The 16,729-nt window shown below is 38.6% G+C and overlaps 2 protein-coding genes across 2 annotated transcripts in view; one reads left to right on the forward strand and one right to left on the reverse strand.

The window, feature by feature from the left end:
* AEBP2 (AE binding protein 2) overlaps positions 1 to 16,729 on the reverse strand; it is a 65,967-nt gene that overhangs the window by 18,183 nt on the left and 31,055 nt on the right. The window contains 1 exon segment of the mRNA XM_037514265.2: positions 1,787 to 1,973. Coding sequence (XP_037370162.1) covers positions 1,787 to 1,973 — 187 coding nt within the window.
* LOC119247657 (60S ribosomal protein L21) lies at positions 6,471 to 7,028 on the forward strand. The gene has a single exon (XM_037514266.2). The coding sequence runs from the start codon at positions 6,510 to 6,512 to the stop codon at positions 6,990 to 6,992; it is 483 nt and encodes a 160-aa protein (XP_037370163.1). The 5' UTR covers positions 6,471 to 6,509; the 3' UTR covers positions 6,993 to 7,028.

Consider the following 16,729-nt stretch of genomic DNA (forward strand, 5'->3'; position numbering starts at 1 on the left):
TTTTATCCTGGTTTTGATTTTACTCTTTTCCTCCCAGACTTGTCTGACTCTTTCTGATGCTTTTCTATGGGTCCCCACCAAAAGGTGCTTTAGACTTGTGGCAGGCTTTCAGGCCTTGCTTTGGGCCAACCCTGTTTGGCTGGACATTTACTCACGAGGGGATGGGTAACTTCGAGTGCTAGTTGTATTAACGTTCCCTTCCATTAAAGGTCTTATGTGTTTTTATTGGAGCAGTGTATGGCACAGCCTATTTAGAGCAGGCAGGTTTGGGGGTTCTGGGGTACCCCTCTCCCTGTTATGTAACACCTACTTCTCTTTACAGAACAGACTAGCAAGCTACATAGGTATTATCAAGCAAGTAGTGTGAAAAAAATCAGTAAGTTTAAATGATTACAGTGTATACACTGAAATGAAAATAATGACAAGATTAGAGGATATAGGTGGGAAAATTTTGAGCACCATAGTATGTATTTTATAATTTTCTGTGTTACTGTAAGCTAGTAAAATCAACACTCAAGTAAAATAACCAGGAATCGATTTTTATAAACAGAAGTTAAATGGATCCATAACTTAAATTCAATAACCAACTCTGAAAAAAATCAACTCAGTTTATTTCAACAATACGAAACTTAAGTTTATTTGTCATTTCTGGTTTGCTCATTTGTCCACTGTAGCTTGGCAGTAACAAATTTCAATATTTGAGAGAAAAGCTTTATAACGTGCAGACACAAATTAAGTGTCTGCTGTCTCTTCTACACTCTAATCAAATGCCTAGAGAAAGGGTAAGATGCAATCTTTTTTTCCTTTCTTTTTTAAAGATTTATTTATACATACAAGAACTGGGGTACAGGCCAGAGGTATGGGGGGGTGAGAGGATTCACCAGAGACAGAGTGGGGAACAGAACAGGCAGACTGACTGAAATAACACAGCTGAGGAGAGCAGTGGGTGAGTCAGGAGAGGTCTGCTGCGCCATGTGGGTAGCTCCCTGGCCGGCCGGAGATCAAACTCGTGCTGCAGTAGCTGCAGACAGCCTCACAGGTTGAATCTTAACCCCCTGCGCCACCAGGGAGGCCCTTCTTTTTTTCTTTTCTAGTTGACCCATACAGTAGACCCCATTTCAATGACAGCTTCCCTCAAATATTATGCCTTCATTCAGGGTGTACTTGGTTAGCTGACTAAAAGGCACAGAGCAAAGCTCTGAGGTTTCAAAGTCAATTCCTAATCACAATTTTTACAAGCCTTACTAATCTCTACTTTTACAAACTAAATGCCATCTAAGTAAGTTATTATCTTAAATATCTAGCATACATCTCATAATCTGGTAATTGAGCACATAACCACTATATGTATGTTCTACACGAGATAATCTCAGTGCTGAGACAGACTACAAATACTTCTGCTAACTACACACACCACTTTGGAGTATGTATATAAGCTGCTTGACTTTCAGTGACTTTTACCTGTATCAAGATCCAATTTTCTAATATATTGCTAAAATACCCAACATTGCCACATTTAAAATGTTCGTAGAGCAAAATTAAAACAACATCCAAATGTAAGGTCTTATACTCTAAGGACACATAATACTTTCACTCCCTTTGCTACTACATATAAAATACCTCTGTGTCTTGCTGACACACAAGTACCCTGTTAATTAAGTACCCTGTTAATTACTGTTAACAAAAACGTGTACAAGTTAAAGAAAGGTGAAAACTAGATGTTCCTGAAAGTCCAAGACACAAACACAAACCATCTAAACACAAAGAATTAAAGCAAAACACTTACGTAATGAGCGCCGTCTTTTGTTCTTTAATTTCCTTCTTTTGTTCATTCCAGCTTTAGAAGGAGATTCTTCTTTGGCCTTTGGCTGGCTAGACACTTTTGAGGAGTTCTGCTGACTGAAGTGTGTGGGTACGTGGCGAGCTAGCCCTCCCTGAGAAGCAAAGCTGGCATTGCAGCCACCAACAACACACTGGATGAAAATAAGAAAAGATGTTAGTGACTCTGCTGAAGGCACAAGCACATGTGATAAATGATTATCTGTATTTGTTTAAGTCTACCAGCAGCATTATAGACCTAATTGTAGCATGGAATTCTGATGAACTAGTACAGCCCTTTCACAAATTACCCAAAACAATACACATTAAGCAGTGGCAGAGTTGGAAAACAAAATGAAGTTTGATGAGCCCTGAGTTTACTGCTCTGCACATACAAGCAAATGGGATCCTCTGCCCAGAAAAACTTGGTTGTGAATTCATCTCTTTTCTCAGAGGAGCAATAAGTTGTTTGTACACCAAGAATTAGATATCCTGACAATTACCTGGATTCCTGGATTTTTTTTTTTTAAAGTATATCTGAAGACGTGTGCAACTTCAAAACGTTCAGCAGTCTCTCTACTGTTCTATACTGTTACTAACAGGAAAGAAATACAATATTCACCTTTAAAGCACAGCCATCTAGCCCCTCAGAGAAGACTTGTGCTCAGGGCTGATCTTGTGCAAGACCCCTGTAGGTTCCATTAAATACTGCTTTTTCAATAAGACAAGAGAAAGACATACAAGGAATCCAGACAGGGAAAGAAGTAAAACTATCACTATCACTATTTGCAGACAATATGGTAATATACGTAGAGAACCCTAAAAACCCCACAGAAAAACTACTCAAAATAATCAACCAGTTCAGTAAAGTAGCAGGATACAAAATCAACACACAAAAATCAGTAACCTTCCTATACACAATCAATCTGAAGAAATCAAGAAAACCAACTTTTATAATTGAAACCAAAAAAAAGTCAAATACTTGAGAATAAACCTAACAAAAAGGTGAAAGACCTATACAAAGAAAATCATAAAACACTGTTAAAAGAAATAGAAGATACAAGGAAATGGAAAGACATCCCCTGCTCATGGATTGGAAGAATTAACATCATCAAAATGGCCATCCTACCAAAAGCAATATACAGATTCAATGCTATTCCAATAAAAATCTCAATGACATTCTTCAAAGAAACAGAACAAATACTGATGAATTCATATGGGACCACAAAAAACCACAACTAGCCAAAGCCCTACTGCTGCAAACAAAGGAAAAAGGAGGTATCACACTTCCAAACTTCAACCTATACTACAAAGCCCTAATAATTAAATCAGTTTGGTACTGGAACAAAAACAGACACACAGACCAATGGAACCAAATAGAGAACCCAGAAATTAAACCACACTTATAAGGACAACTGATCTTTGACAAAGGAGCAAAGAACATGCAATGGAACACGGACAATAAATGGTGCTGAGAAAACTGGACCACCACATGCAAAAAAATGAAACTAGACCACTATCTCTCACCGTGCACAAAAATCAACTCAAAATGGATAAGAGAATTGGACATAAGACCTGAAACCATAAAATATATAGAAGAAAATATAGGTAAAACCCTACAAGACATACATCACAATAACATCTTTAACTCATCACCCAAAGCAAAGAAAGTCAAGGAAAAGATGAACACCTGAGATTACATCAAACTGAAAAGCTTCTGTACAGCAAAAGAGACATTAACCAAAACAGAAAAACACCCCACTGATTGGGAAAAAATCTTTGCACTCCAGTCAACTGATAAGGGACTGATCACAAAGATATACAAAGCTCTCACAGGACTCAACAAAAACAAAATAAACAATCCAGACAAGAAATGGGCAGAAGAACTTAAAAGACATTTCTCCAAAGAGGAAATGCAAATGGCCAACAGGCATAGGAAAAAATGTTCAACATCCCTTATAATCAGGGAAATGCAAATCAAAACCACATTGAGATACCACCTTTCACCAGTAAGAATGGGACATATCAAAAAAAACAAGCAACAACAAATGTTGGGGAGGATGTGGTGAAAAAGGAACTCTCCTACATTGCTGGTGGGAATGCAAACTGGTCCAACCACTATGGAAAGCTGTCTGGAGGTTCCTCAGTCTACTAAAAATGGAGCTACCATAGGACCCAGCAATTCCACTCCTAGGGATCTACCCAAAGGACACAAAAACATTGATTCAAAAGAACAGCTTTGCCCCTATGTTTATTGCAGCACTATTTACAATAATTAAAACCTGGAAACAACCCAAATGCCCAAAACTAGATGACTGGATCAAGAAGATGTGGCATATACACAATGGAATATTATTCAGCAATCAAAAAAGATAAACTCATGCCATTCGCAGCAATGTGGATGGAACTAGAAGAAATTATGCTCAGTGAAATAAGCCAGAAGGAAAAAGAAAAATATCAGATGGTTTCACTTATAGCAGGAATATAGGGAACCAAGTAAGACATCAGTGTAAAAAAATAGTAACAGCATAAAATACAACAAAGCAAAAACGGACAATTATAAATCAGGGACATACTGCAGGGGAGGAAGAAGGAGAGGGATAAGAGGGAGGGCAGGAGGAGCACAGGGGATTGAGGTGATGGTGCACAGGTGCACTGCTGAAGGAAACTCTATGGGGACCACACCCGAGGAGGGGTGGGGGAAAGCAAATATTGTTTAAAAATGATCAATGATGTAAAAAATTTTTTAAAATTACTAAAAAAAAAGAAAAAAGAAAAGAAAAAGAAATATTGGCTTTTTAGCCCTCTGTACTTGCAAAATTGAGGAAAAAATGGTTAATTAATCAAGTCACCAAGCTGGATTTGCTATTCCAGCAATGAATGAAGAACATGTGGCTATCACTAAAATTACAATATGCAAATTAACCACAATGCAAATGTGTGATTTCTAGTTAAATCTTAGAAATATTTGCAGATCTTCTAACAAATGACTGTTACTGTCTAAAACACCATTTTCCAAAATGATGCCCAAACAGCAAAATCCATAGCTGGATTGACAGTGTCTTTTCTATTAGTAATGTATCAATTTACTTAGCTTCTGACTTGAAACCAAAGTCCCAAAGCATGCAAATGTTAACACCAAATTCACCCATCACATTATCCCTAGGAGGTTCAACCTACATTATAGTTTATCTACATAATAGCACGAATTATCTACATGCTTCCAGGCTCTTTCAATTGAGGTACTGCTAGTATTTTAAACTTCTAAAAATACAACACAACCGTCTATTAGTAGAAATCACAATTTTATTCACAAAATCTCTCTAAATTCACCCAAATGAAAAGAAGGCTAAACTTCCTGTGAGGATAACCTCACTTTCACTACATATCTACATGTTTACAGTGACTCAGCCTCTCTACACATGTAGAAGACAGGAACATACTTTTATGAATGTATTACCAAAAGCATCCTGATGCAAGACATACATATTACTAAATATATTAGCAGATGTATTTAACCCAATGCTGCCTGAAACACTTCAGAGCAAGCTCCTTATATAGTGTCATTAATAAATACTCTATTTTGATATACAAGAGACACATTAAGGGTATTTCTAATTGAGTCAGCATTGCTAATGGTGGGGGAGGGGGATCCTAGCCCATATAAGTGTACATGCTACAAATTTAAGTGACAAGAGGATAAAATTTTAGTTCAAACATGAATGTGTTCTATATCCAGTACTTTGCAAGATACTAGAATTATAAGGATGAATAAGAGATAGTTCCTGGCCTGAAACAGCTTATAGGTAATCACCCAGGCATATATTTAAACCAACAACTTTATAGGACTACAGTCAGAGGCAGGGCATTATATGGGCTAGCAACCTTGACCAACTAGTCAAATCCAGTGTTTTAAAATTGTTTTGAGTTCTTAAACAGCCATACCAATAATGTGGTCCTCAGAGAGTGTGATAGAATGTTCAGCTACAGATTCTGATCATTACATGTTTTGTGTGTAATGGCTACTGAATTCTTAAAATATTTTGAATACCAAGAAATGTTATTTTTTCAACAACTTTCATCCTCTGTACTACGTTGTTACAGATTACCCTTGTCCATTACAAAAGCCACCAGGCAATTGTTGCTACTTAATTAAGGCTGTGATAACGAAAAACATGATTTTTAATGTGATTTCTTTTTTAAAAAATTTTTTCTTTAAAGATTTATTGATGCATACAAGAAGTGGGGTACAGGCCAGATGTGCAGGAGGGTGAGAGGATTCACCAAGAAGAGTAGGGAACAGACAGGCAGATTGACTGAAATACTCTGCTGAGTGAAGCAGTGGGTGAGTCAGGAGAGATCTACTGCACCATGTGGGTATCTCCCCAGCTGGCTGCGGACAGCTTCACAGCGCTGCGCTCAACCGCCTGCACCACCAGGGAGGCCCATAATGTGATTTTATTAAATATCGTTTACTAAGGTGAGAATGACATACTATTTTACAGTATACTATGTGGTGATACTCTAAAGTATTCATCAGCTCCTAGTCAATATACTGTTTTCACATTTTTTTATTAAAGTCATCCTAGTGTGCAAGAAATTGTATCTCATTGTGATTATTTGTATATCCTTTAAAAACAATCTAATTTTGCCTTTCGGCCGGAACCGCCATCTTCCAGTAAGTCGCCAAAATGACTAACACAAAGGGAAAGAGAAGAGGGACCCGCTATATGTTCTCTAGGCCTTTTAGAAAACATGGAGTTGTTCCTTTGGCCACATACATGCGAATCTATAAGAAAGGTGATATTGTTGACATCAAGGGGATGGGCACTGTTCAAAAAGGAATGCCCCACAAATGTTACCATGGCAAAACCGGAAGAGTCTATAATGTTACCCAGCATGCAGTTGGCATTGTTGTAAACAAGCAAGTAAAGGGCAAGATTCTTGCAAAGAGAATTAATGTTCGTATTGAGCACATTAAGCACTCTAAGAGCCGAGATAGCTTCCTGAAACGTGTGAAAGAAAATGATCAGAAGAAAAAGGAAGCCAAAGAGAAGGGTACTTGGGTTCAGCTGAAGCGCCAGCCTGCTCCACCTAGAGAAGCACACTTTGTGAGAACCAATGGGAAGGAGCCTGAGCTGCTAGAACCTATTCCCTATGAATTCATGGCATGATAGGTGTGCAAAAAGAAATAAAAGAGCTCTGGACTACAAAAAAAAAAAAAAAAAATCTAATTTTTACTTTAAAACTTGATTCAATTTAGCTACCCAAAATGTTTAAGCTACGTTTGGAACACTGTGGGTATGTGAATCTCTTTCCCTAACTGCAAATTTTGCAAAATCTAAATATAGACCAATATTTAATGACTGACTTGAGAATGCTTGAAGTATATACCCAAACAGGTTACTTCTACATTATCCAATGCATTCTAGTCACTAGACATAGTTACTGAGCACTTAAAATGAAAAGTATTATAAACGGAAAATTTATATCACATATAATGTATTAAGTGAAATACATTATTTAAATTATTTTCACCTATTTAAATTTTATTTATTTTCACATAACACTGGAATTTTTTTAATGGCCTATTGATTCATATGTATTTCTACTACACAGTATGGCCACAGAGTAAGTCATACAATTCTTAATTTTCTTTTCAATTTTAGAAGACATCAGTCTTGTATTTCCTACTTTAAAAACATGGATGATGTATGCATCTATTGTGGCCCAAGAAAACCTGTGTTCCCAGTTTATAGTATCAGAAACGTAAACAAATTTATTGAAAACCACCACATTTAATTGTAGCACAGCTACAATTATACTTGACTACAATTAAGACACAGATGACAGTAACAGTTTAGATCCAAGAACTCAGATTTAAATTCAGAGGGAATCTCCTGAACAACACTCAGGGTCATCCTTATCCAGCAGGTGAGATTCAGTTTGTTATGGGATCCTTTGAGTCTGCAAAAAGTGGGACGACATAAAATTAGAACTATTGGGGCCTCCCTGGTGGCACAGCGGGTTGAGCTGTCCGCAGCCTCTGCAGCGCGGATTCAATTCCCGGCAGGCCAGGGAGAGTCCCACATGGTGAGGCAGACCTCTCCTGTCTCACCTGCTGCTCCCCTCAGCAGTGCTTTCAGTCTGTCTGCCTGTTCTGCTCCCCACTCTGTCTCTGGTGAATCCTCTCACCCTTCTGTGCCTCTGGCCTGTACCCCAGCTATTGTATAAATAAAAAATAAATTAAAAAAAAAAATTAGAGGCCTCCTTGGTGACACAAGGGGCTAAGACACAACCTATGAGGCTGTCTGCAGCCACTGCAGCACCAGTTTGATCCCCGGCCAGGGAGCTGCCCACATGGCAAGGCAGACCTCTCCTGTCTCACCCCCTGCTCCCCTCAGCAGTGTATTTCAGTCACTCTGTCTGTTCTGTTCCCCACTCTGTCTCTGGTGAATCCTCTCGCCCCCAACACTTCTGGCCTGTACCCCAGCTATTGTATGCATGAATGGACAGATCTTTAATAAATAAATAAATAGAAAAAAATTAGAGAAACTATCATTAAAATAAAAAACACACTACCAGAAGGGAGACAATTCTTGTGTGTTATACACATCGGAAAGGGCTAACATCCAAAATCTACAAAGAAATCTCACACCTCAACAGTAACAAGAAACAATCCAGTATAAAAGTATACAGAAGAGCTAAACAGACAGTTCTCCAAAGAAGATACATAGATGCCAACAGGTACATGGAAAAACACTCATCATCAGGAAAATGCAAATCAAAATCACAACAAGATGCCACCGCACACCTGAGAGAATAACCTGTATCAATAGCTAGAAACAAAAGTGTGGAGAACAAAGGAATCTCATACACTGATGATAGGAATATAAAACAATCCAGCTTCCATGGAAAACAGTATAGAGATTTTGCAAAACATTATTAATAAATCTCCCATATGACCTAGCAATCCCACTCCTAGATATCTACCCTAAGAACAAAAAAAACACTAATTTGAAGGGATATATGTCACACTTAAGTTCACTCACTGCAGCACTACTTACAACAGTCAAACTAAGGAAACAACCTAAGTGCTCAACAACAAATGAATGAATAAAGATGTGGTAGATCTACACAATGGAATGCTGTGTGGCTATTAATTAACCCTTTGCACTCCGCTGTCCCCTCTCAGGGGACATTGGTAGCCAATGTCCAGAATGGTTCGGAGTGCAAAGGGTTTTAAAAAAAAATAAAACAAAGGGGCCTCCTTGGTGGCCTAGGGGATTAAGTCTCAATATTAGTCACCCCATGGCCTGAGTTCAATCCCCTGCCACAAAGAGCTAGCCCACATATGGCACAGCAGACCTCTTCTGTATCTCCCGCTGCTCCCCTTAGCAGTGTATTTCAGTGAATTCACCTGTTCTGCTCCCCACTCTGTTTATGGTAAATCCTCCCACCTCTGGCTCACACCCCAGTTTTTCTATGCCCCCCCCCCAAAAGGCTGAACTCTTAACATTTGCCACAATATGGAAGGAACTGGAGAGTATTATGCTTAGTGAAATAAATCAGAAGACAAATACTAGATGATTTCACACATGTGGCATATAAAGAAACAAAGCAAAGAAACAGACAAAAACAACCCAAAACAAATCCTCAAAATCTAACTGCAGTACAGAGAGGCTATGGGGGTGGGGGTGGGAGGGAGGGAGCTAATGGACCATATTCAAGGATCACTGGTACTGTGGTGGTAGAGGTGGTGTGGTAATACACATGTATAGTTACAGAAGTGTGAACTTACACTCTTAAAATGTATACAGTGTTGTAAATCAATAAACATAATATAATACATTAATTAGCTAAATAAATTTAATATTGACTTTTAACAAATACTGCAAAGAATGGACACTGGTCACATCTAGAACTGAGAGAGTAAATATCAAATTTATTTTAATCAGTGTTGGACCAATTCTCTGGAAATGAAACAAAAAATGAGAATTCTAATAAAAAATTGTTTTATTCTTGATTTTGATCATCAAGAATCATAAATATAAAAAAACAAAAGTACAGTAAGAACTTAGAAAAAGTGATTTTATGAAAAGAAATATAATAGCACATATTTTTCTTAAATACAAGTTATTATACTCTAAAAGAAAAAATCATTTTTAAGAGTCATCTACTCAATTTTCTATTCATTAAGTGTATATCCCAGAGAATAAGAGATGAAACTGCTGTTGCCTCAAATTGCCTTACAACCTTCTTCATTCCTTGTCACTGAATTCATGATGTTGGACGTAACAGCAGTGTTCAAATGTTAATGTTCCATCTTCACCTACACATATAACCACCCCTGACCTCACCACCACACATGGTCTTTTGGTGAAAAGCAACCTGTTCCGCGCATTAAGGAAAAAAACTGGTTGTTGAACTTTCAATGTTTTAAATGTTCTATCTCCCAAATCTACTGAAATACTCTCCACATATAGATACTGGTTATTACTATGGTAAAGTAGACTTTCTAAAATTTGAAACACGGAATTACTGTTTCTTTCAGATTTGTTACAATAAAGCAATACTAAGACTTTCTCTGCTAGTATTAAGTTTTATTCATATTTAAATTCCCAGAAGCGCTATAAAAACTAGCTACTGAAACAGCTGAAAGCTCTAGTTTCACTGACTTTACAGTAATATTAGCAGGAGATCTAGCTAAAGGAAAACAAAAATTTCAGATAGTTTTTAGTTTTTACAAAGTACCAAAATAATGTTAAGATGATATAACATCAGGATAAAGAAACCAGGGTCAAAGTACATGGGTACTCTTACTATTTTGACAACTTTTTCTGAAATAAAAATCTTTTAAGAATCCCAGGCAGAAAACATTCTCTATAAAACTACAATTACAGCAAAAAATGCTTCATTTGAGAACTACAAGTAGTATAGTATGGCTAGAACATGATTTCCTATACAGGTATGGTAAGGGAATGAATACAAAGGCAGGCAAAAAGACCTCATTATGTGTCATACTAAGAAATTTGCACTGTAATTTGCAGAGTAAGATGTTAGTAAGAATTTCAACAGTGACTAATAGAACCACAGAAGATGAACTAGAGAGAAAAGAGTAGGAGAACTAATCATATTCAAAATATAATGGAAGGTAAAATTAACAGGATTTCTGATGGCATTTAGGGAGCGTATAAAAGATAAGGGAGGAAGCAACAATAATGCAGGGCTTTTACAGTTGCAGTAACTGGATCAATGATATTATTTGCTGAATCCAGAGAACCATGTTTGGAATGGAAAAGTGTCAAGTTTTTGTACAAAGTTAAAACTGAAATATTCTAGGGGCCTCTCTAGCGGCACAGAAGGTTGAGCGCAGCACTGTGAAGCTGTCTGCAGTCTCTGCAGGTTCGATTTCTGGCTGGCCAAGGAGATACCCACATGGTGTGGCAGACCTCCTCTATCTCACCCGCTGCTCCCTTCAGCAGTATTTTCAGTTCCTCTGCCTGTTGTGCTTCCCGCTCTATTTATGGTGAATCCACTCACCCTCCCATGCCGCTGGCCTGTACCCCAGCTATTGTATAAATAAAAAATAAATCTTGGGGCCTCCCCTGTGGCACAGTGGTTGAGCGCTGGGCTGTGAAGCTGCCCACAGCCTCTGCAGCGCCGGTTCAATCCCCAGCCACTGGCGAGGGTCCCACATGGCACGCAGACCTCTCCTGCTGCGCCCGCTGCTCCCCTCAGCAGTGTATTTCGTTGGTCTGTCTGTTCTGTTCCCCGCTCTGGCTCTGGTGAATTCTCTCACCCTCCCGTGCTTCTGACTGTACCCAGTGCTTGTATAAATAAATAAATAAATAAATCTTTGTGTTTTTTTTTTTAAATTGAGGGCCTCCCCTGTGGCGCAGTGGGTTGAGCACCACGCTGTGAAACTGTCCGCAGCTTCTGCAGCGCCAGTTTGATTCCCAGCCGGCCAGGGAGAAACCCACATGGCGTGGCAGATCTCTCCTATCTCGTCCATTGCTTCCCTTAGCAGTGTCTTCGGTCCATCTGCCCATTCTGCTCCTTGCTCTGTCTCTGGTGAATTCTCTCACCCTCCTGTGCCTCTGACCTGTACCCCAATTCTTGTATAAATAAATTTTTAAAAAATTTAAATACTCTATCAGACAACCAAGTTTAACACTCTATTCAAGAGGAAAAGTTTGGGCTAGAGATAAAAATCTGGGAGCAATCTGAATATAAGCAGTACTTAAAACCCAAGTACTAGATGAGGGCCTCCCCGGTGGCGCAGCGGTTGAGCGCTGGGTTGCGAAGCTGCCCGCAGCCTCTGCAGCACCGGTTCAATCCCCGGTTGCTCCCCGGCCACTGGAGGAGGGTCCCGCATGGTGCGCAGACCTCTCCTGCCACCCGCTGCTCCCCTCAGCAGTGTACTTTGGTCCTTCTGCCTGCTCTGCTCCCCACTCTGGCTCTGGTGAATTCTCTCACCCTCCCACGCTTCTGACAGGGAGGGAGGGAGGGAGGGAGGGAGGGAGGGAGGGAGGGAGGGAGGGAGGGAGGAGGAAGAAATCTTAAACCCAAGTACTAGATGAGAACACCTAGCATGAGAACTTTTGAGAGCATTACCCCACATACAGAATACATTAGAAGCCAGCAAAACAGACTTAGAGAAGCAGCCAATGAATTTGGGAATTAGTGGATGGGAGGGAGGGATGAAAAAGAATGGACACATGTGGTGTCAAGGAGGCCTAGAGAAGTCAGTCAATAAAAACCAGATCATATAAGTGACATGCACATAGTAAACAGAGCGTAGATCTTTCTTCCTCTGTGGCTTATTTTTTTCTTTTAAAGACAACTAAATTAGTAATCACATTTACCACAGAAATGTTTAGAATTAGCTACTGTAGTACTAAAAAAGTTCACTTAATGATATAATAAGTGATACTCTGTTCTGCAAGAGAAATATTGTGCAGAACAGAAGTTAACCTTGGGTGTTGTCTAAAAAAAATGAAAGGTTTTCTTTAAATATAGCAATAGGGGCCTCCCTGGTGGCACAAGGGGTTAAGTCACAGCACTATGAAGCTATCAGCAGCCACTGCAGCACAAGTTTGAGTTCGATCCCTGGCCAGTGAGATACCCACATGGCACAGCAGACCTCTCCTGTGCTCCAATCAGCAGCGCTTTCAGTCCATCTGCCTGTTCTGTTCCCTGCTCGATCTCTGGTGAATCCTCTCACCCTCTCACGCCTCTACCCCAGCCCTTGAATAAATAAATCTTTATAAATAAATAAAGCAATACCTAAAAGCATGCCTCAGAGATTCTAAATTAATACGTCTTGAACATGACTTGAGCACCAGGAAGGATGTGGATAGTTCATCTAATACAGGAAGCACCATCTCTTGATTCTTGCCAGCTTTACCAATAGTGAGATCCCTGCCACTCTCTAACAGTGACCAGTTAGTGTTTCTTTTCTGTTGGGGAAGGGTATAATTTGGGGGTTATCTTTTTTAGTATCATGAGCACTTCCACTATCTTTATTTGTACTTAAATTGTACAATCTTTAGTCAAGTGGGACTCTTATAAATATTGGCTGCCAGAGTTAAGGAAGATAAAAGCTTCAAATACAGACACACACAAACATACAAAATGGCAATGGAGAATTAAAGAGCAGAACAGGATGTTGAAGACTTTGTATTATTTATGGAGAATGTGTTGAAAAGCAAAGGATTCTCACTGAAAAAGAAATGTGTATTAACATGCTCATTAACTTGATGAAGGGAATCTTTTAACAATGTATACATATATCAAATCATCATGATGTACATTTTAAATACCTTACAATTCTGTTTATCAATTATATCTCAATAAAGTTGAAAAAAGCAAAGATTTAAAAATTATCAGTAATAACGCCCATTATTAAACAGGCCACAAAGGAACTAAAGAAATTGTTTCATCATCCCAAATAGTAACGTACCAATGCTATTGTCTATACATATGATCAAGTTTAATTCATAAATTAAGCATAATAAAGAGATTAGCAACAATAGAACAATGGCAATAAAATGTAATAAACTTATGTAAATACAGTGAACCCTCTCAAAATATCATACTGAACATAATTTTTCCACACTGCTCTTGACCCAGGTAACTGAAGCCTCAAAAAGCAAGACCTGGCAAAGGGACATTTCAGGTAAGGGGGTATGGGGAGGGTGAGGGGAGAGACAACTATAAATAATATGTTCAAAGTAAACCGAAATGCTAAGTAGGGGAGAAATCTGTGTGGGGGAAAAAGCAAAGCTACTGAACTTATCTGAAAAGTACAACTCCATAGTTTAACAATCTAACTTTATAACAAATTTAACTAGATGAACCACTGCCACACTGGCAATTAAAAAAAAAATGAAAGCAATCACCATATGTTTTTATTTTCTTCACTTGAGTAAGAAAGGGGAAGTTGAAGCCACTTATTCAAGATAATACACCAGATAAGTAGAAGAATCAGTATCAAACATACCAAAAAAAAAAAAAAAAATACTGTAAAGAATAAAAATCCCCATACTGTGAATACAGTTTTCTGCAGTTTAATAATTAAAATGTCTTGCTGTGTTTAACAAAATGGCAGCAGCAAGCTCCTCCCCACAAACTCTAAAGGTACATACAAAGCAGGGGTATATGTGTATAACAGTGAACATGGGGAGAGGAGGGAGAAATCTTATCTAGGAATTATCATTCCTTTAAAAATCAGAGATAAATATAAAAACCCTTGTCAAAGAAACGAAATGTACATTTTATTAAAATTTCATAATAAACCAAAAAGATCAATTATTTTCATGTGATACTACCTTCTTTTTAGGGGAAAAAAAAAATACACTGCTGAGGGGAGCAGTCTGTCCCTGGGTAAGACAGGAGAGGTCTGCTGCACCATCTGGGACAGTTCCACGGCTGGGGATCGAACCTGTGCCGCAGTGGCTGCAGACAGCTCCACAGTGCCAAGACTCAACCCTCTGCGCCACCAGGGAGGCCCCACTACCTTCTTATTAGTCCTGCAAGTTTAGAGAACATAAAACTAGGTTTAATCCTAAAATGATACTTCCATGACTTTATTTCCTGTATCAAATCAGTTAGACCTTATTTTTTTAGCCTCTGTCATTCCCAATACTCCAAAGAGACTCTTACCATTCAAATCTTAAGACAGATGCCCTAGAAGCAATATGAGCAAAGATTGCAAAGCTCAATATATAAAAATCTTAATTAGATGAGTAATAAAATGATAGTCACGAAATTAGAAGCCAATAAAATAAGAAAACACTAGTACCTTCTATAAAGCAATGACTAATTAATAGACCAATGGAAAAAACAAAAACCCCTATAAGTAGAATATCAACTAATATGTCTTTTCTTAGCAGATATTTAACTTCTGTCCCATTTTCCCCCATATAAAGAACAACCTTTAACTAAAGTCAAACAGTCGTGTGGGAATATTATACAACCATTAAAAAGTAAATAAACATGAAATGCTGTCTATTATAGAACTGGAAAGCAGGATACACATATATGAAATTGTTATACTTACTTCCATGTGACAGAATAGAGCAGAGTCAGAGACAACTAGGAATTAAGAAAAAGCTTCGTTGGCTCTGAACTTCCAAGATCTGTCATAGAGAGGCTACAGTAGGTAACAAGGGTAGCTACTAGTCCTTTCCCTATTCTTTTTTTTTTTTTAAAGATTTAGTTATTTATGCATACAAGAGCTGGGGTACAGGTCAGAGGTGTGGGGGTGAGAGGATTCATCAGAGACAGAGTGGGGAACAGAACAAGCAGACTGACTGAAATACACTGCTGATGAGAGCAGTGGGCTAGACAGGAGAGGTCTGCTGCATATGGGTCACCTCCTTGGCCAAGGATCAAACTTGTGCTGTGGTAGTTGTGGACAGCTTCACAGTGCTGACACTTAACCCCTTGTGCCACCAGAGGGGGCCCCCTTTCCATATTCTTTATCCCTGCTTCCTTACACAGGATTTATCCTAAAGAACAAGTCTATGTTCTTCAGTAAACAATAGACATTTTTAAAAATTCATTATCTGGGAGAAAATTTTTGCAGATCATACATCTGAAAGGGGGGTGATATCCAAAATCTACAGAGAAATCACACAACTCAACAATAAGAAACCCAATTTAAAAAAAGGGGGGGCGCATTAAGAGCTAAACAGTTCTCCAAAGAAGTCATACATATGGCCAACAGGTACATGAAAAACATTCATTATCACTTACCACAGAAATGCAAATCAAAACCACAATGGGATATTCCCTCTTACACCTGTGAGAATAGCCTGTATCAATAAGACCAGAAACTGGAGTTAGAAGAAAAAAGAACCCTCATACACTGATTGTGGGAATGCAGTGATTGTGGGAATGCAGAACAGTCAAGCAGCTTCTAAGGAAAACAGCTTCTAAGAGATTTCCCAAAACATTAAAAGTAAATCTCCCATATCATCCCAGTCCTAGTTATCTACTCCAAGAACACAAAAACACTAATTTGAAAGGATATACACACACATAGGTTCATTGCAGCACCATTTAAATAGTCAAACTATGGAAATAAGCTCTACAACAGATAAACGTATAAAGATGCGGTAGATCTACACAATGGGATGCTGCTTGACTTTAAAAAAAAAGGGGGGATGAAATCTTGCCATTTGCAAGAACATAGGTGGAACTGGATGGGATGATGCTAAGTGAAATAAGTCAGAAGGAGAAAGACTACAGGATGATTTTACTCATACGTGGAATATAAAGAAAAGAGACAAAAACCAAACCAAAGCAAACCCTTGAAATCAGACTGAAGAACAGAGGGTGGTACCAGAAAGTGGGGAGGGGGGAGCGGAGGGGGGTGGTATTAGAAGGTAGGGAGCAAGGGAAG

Source organism: Talpa occidentalis, unplaced genomic scaffold (assembly GCF_014898055.3).
Source record: "Talpa occidentalis isolate TD23 unplaced genomic scaffold, MPIMG_talOcc4v2.1 talOcc4.16, whole genome shotgun sequence".
NCBI classification, from domain to species: domain Eukaryota; kingdom Metazoa; phylum Chordata; class Mammalia; order Eulipotyphla; family Talpidae; genus Talpa; species Talpa occidentalis.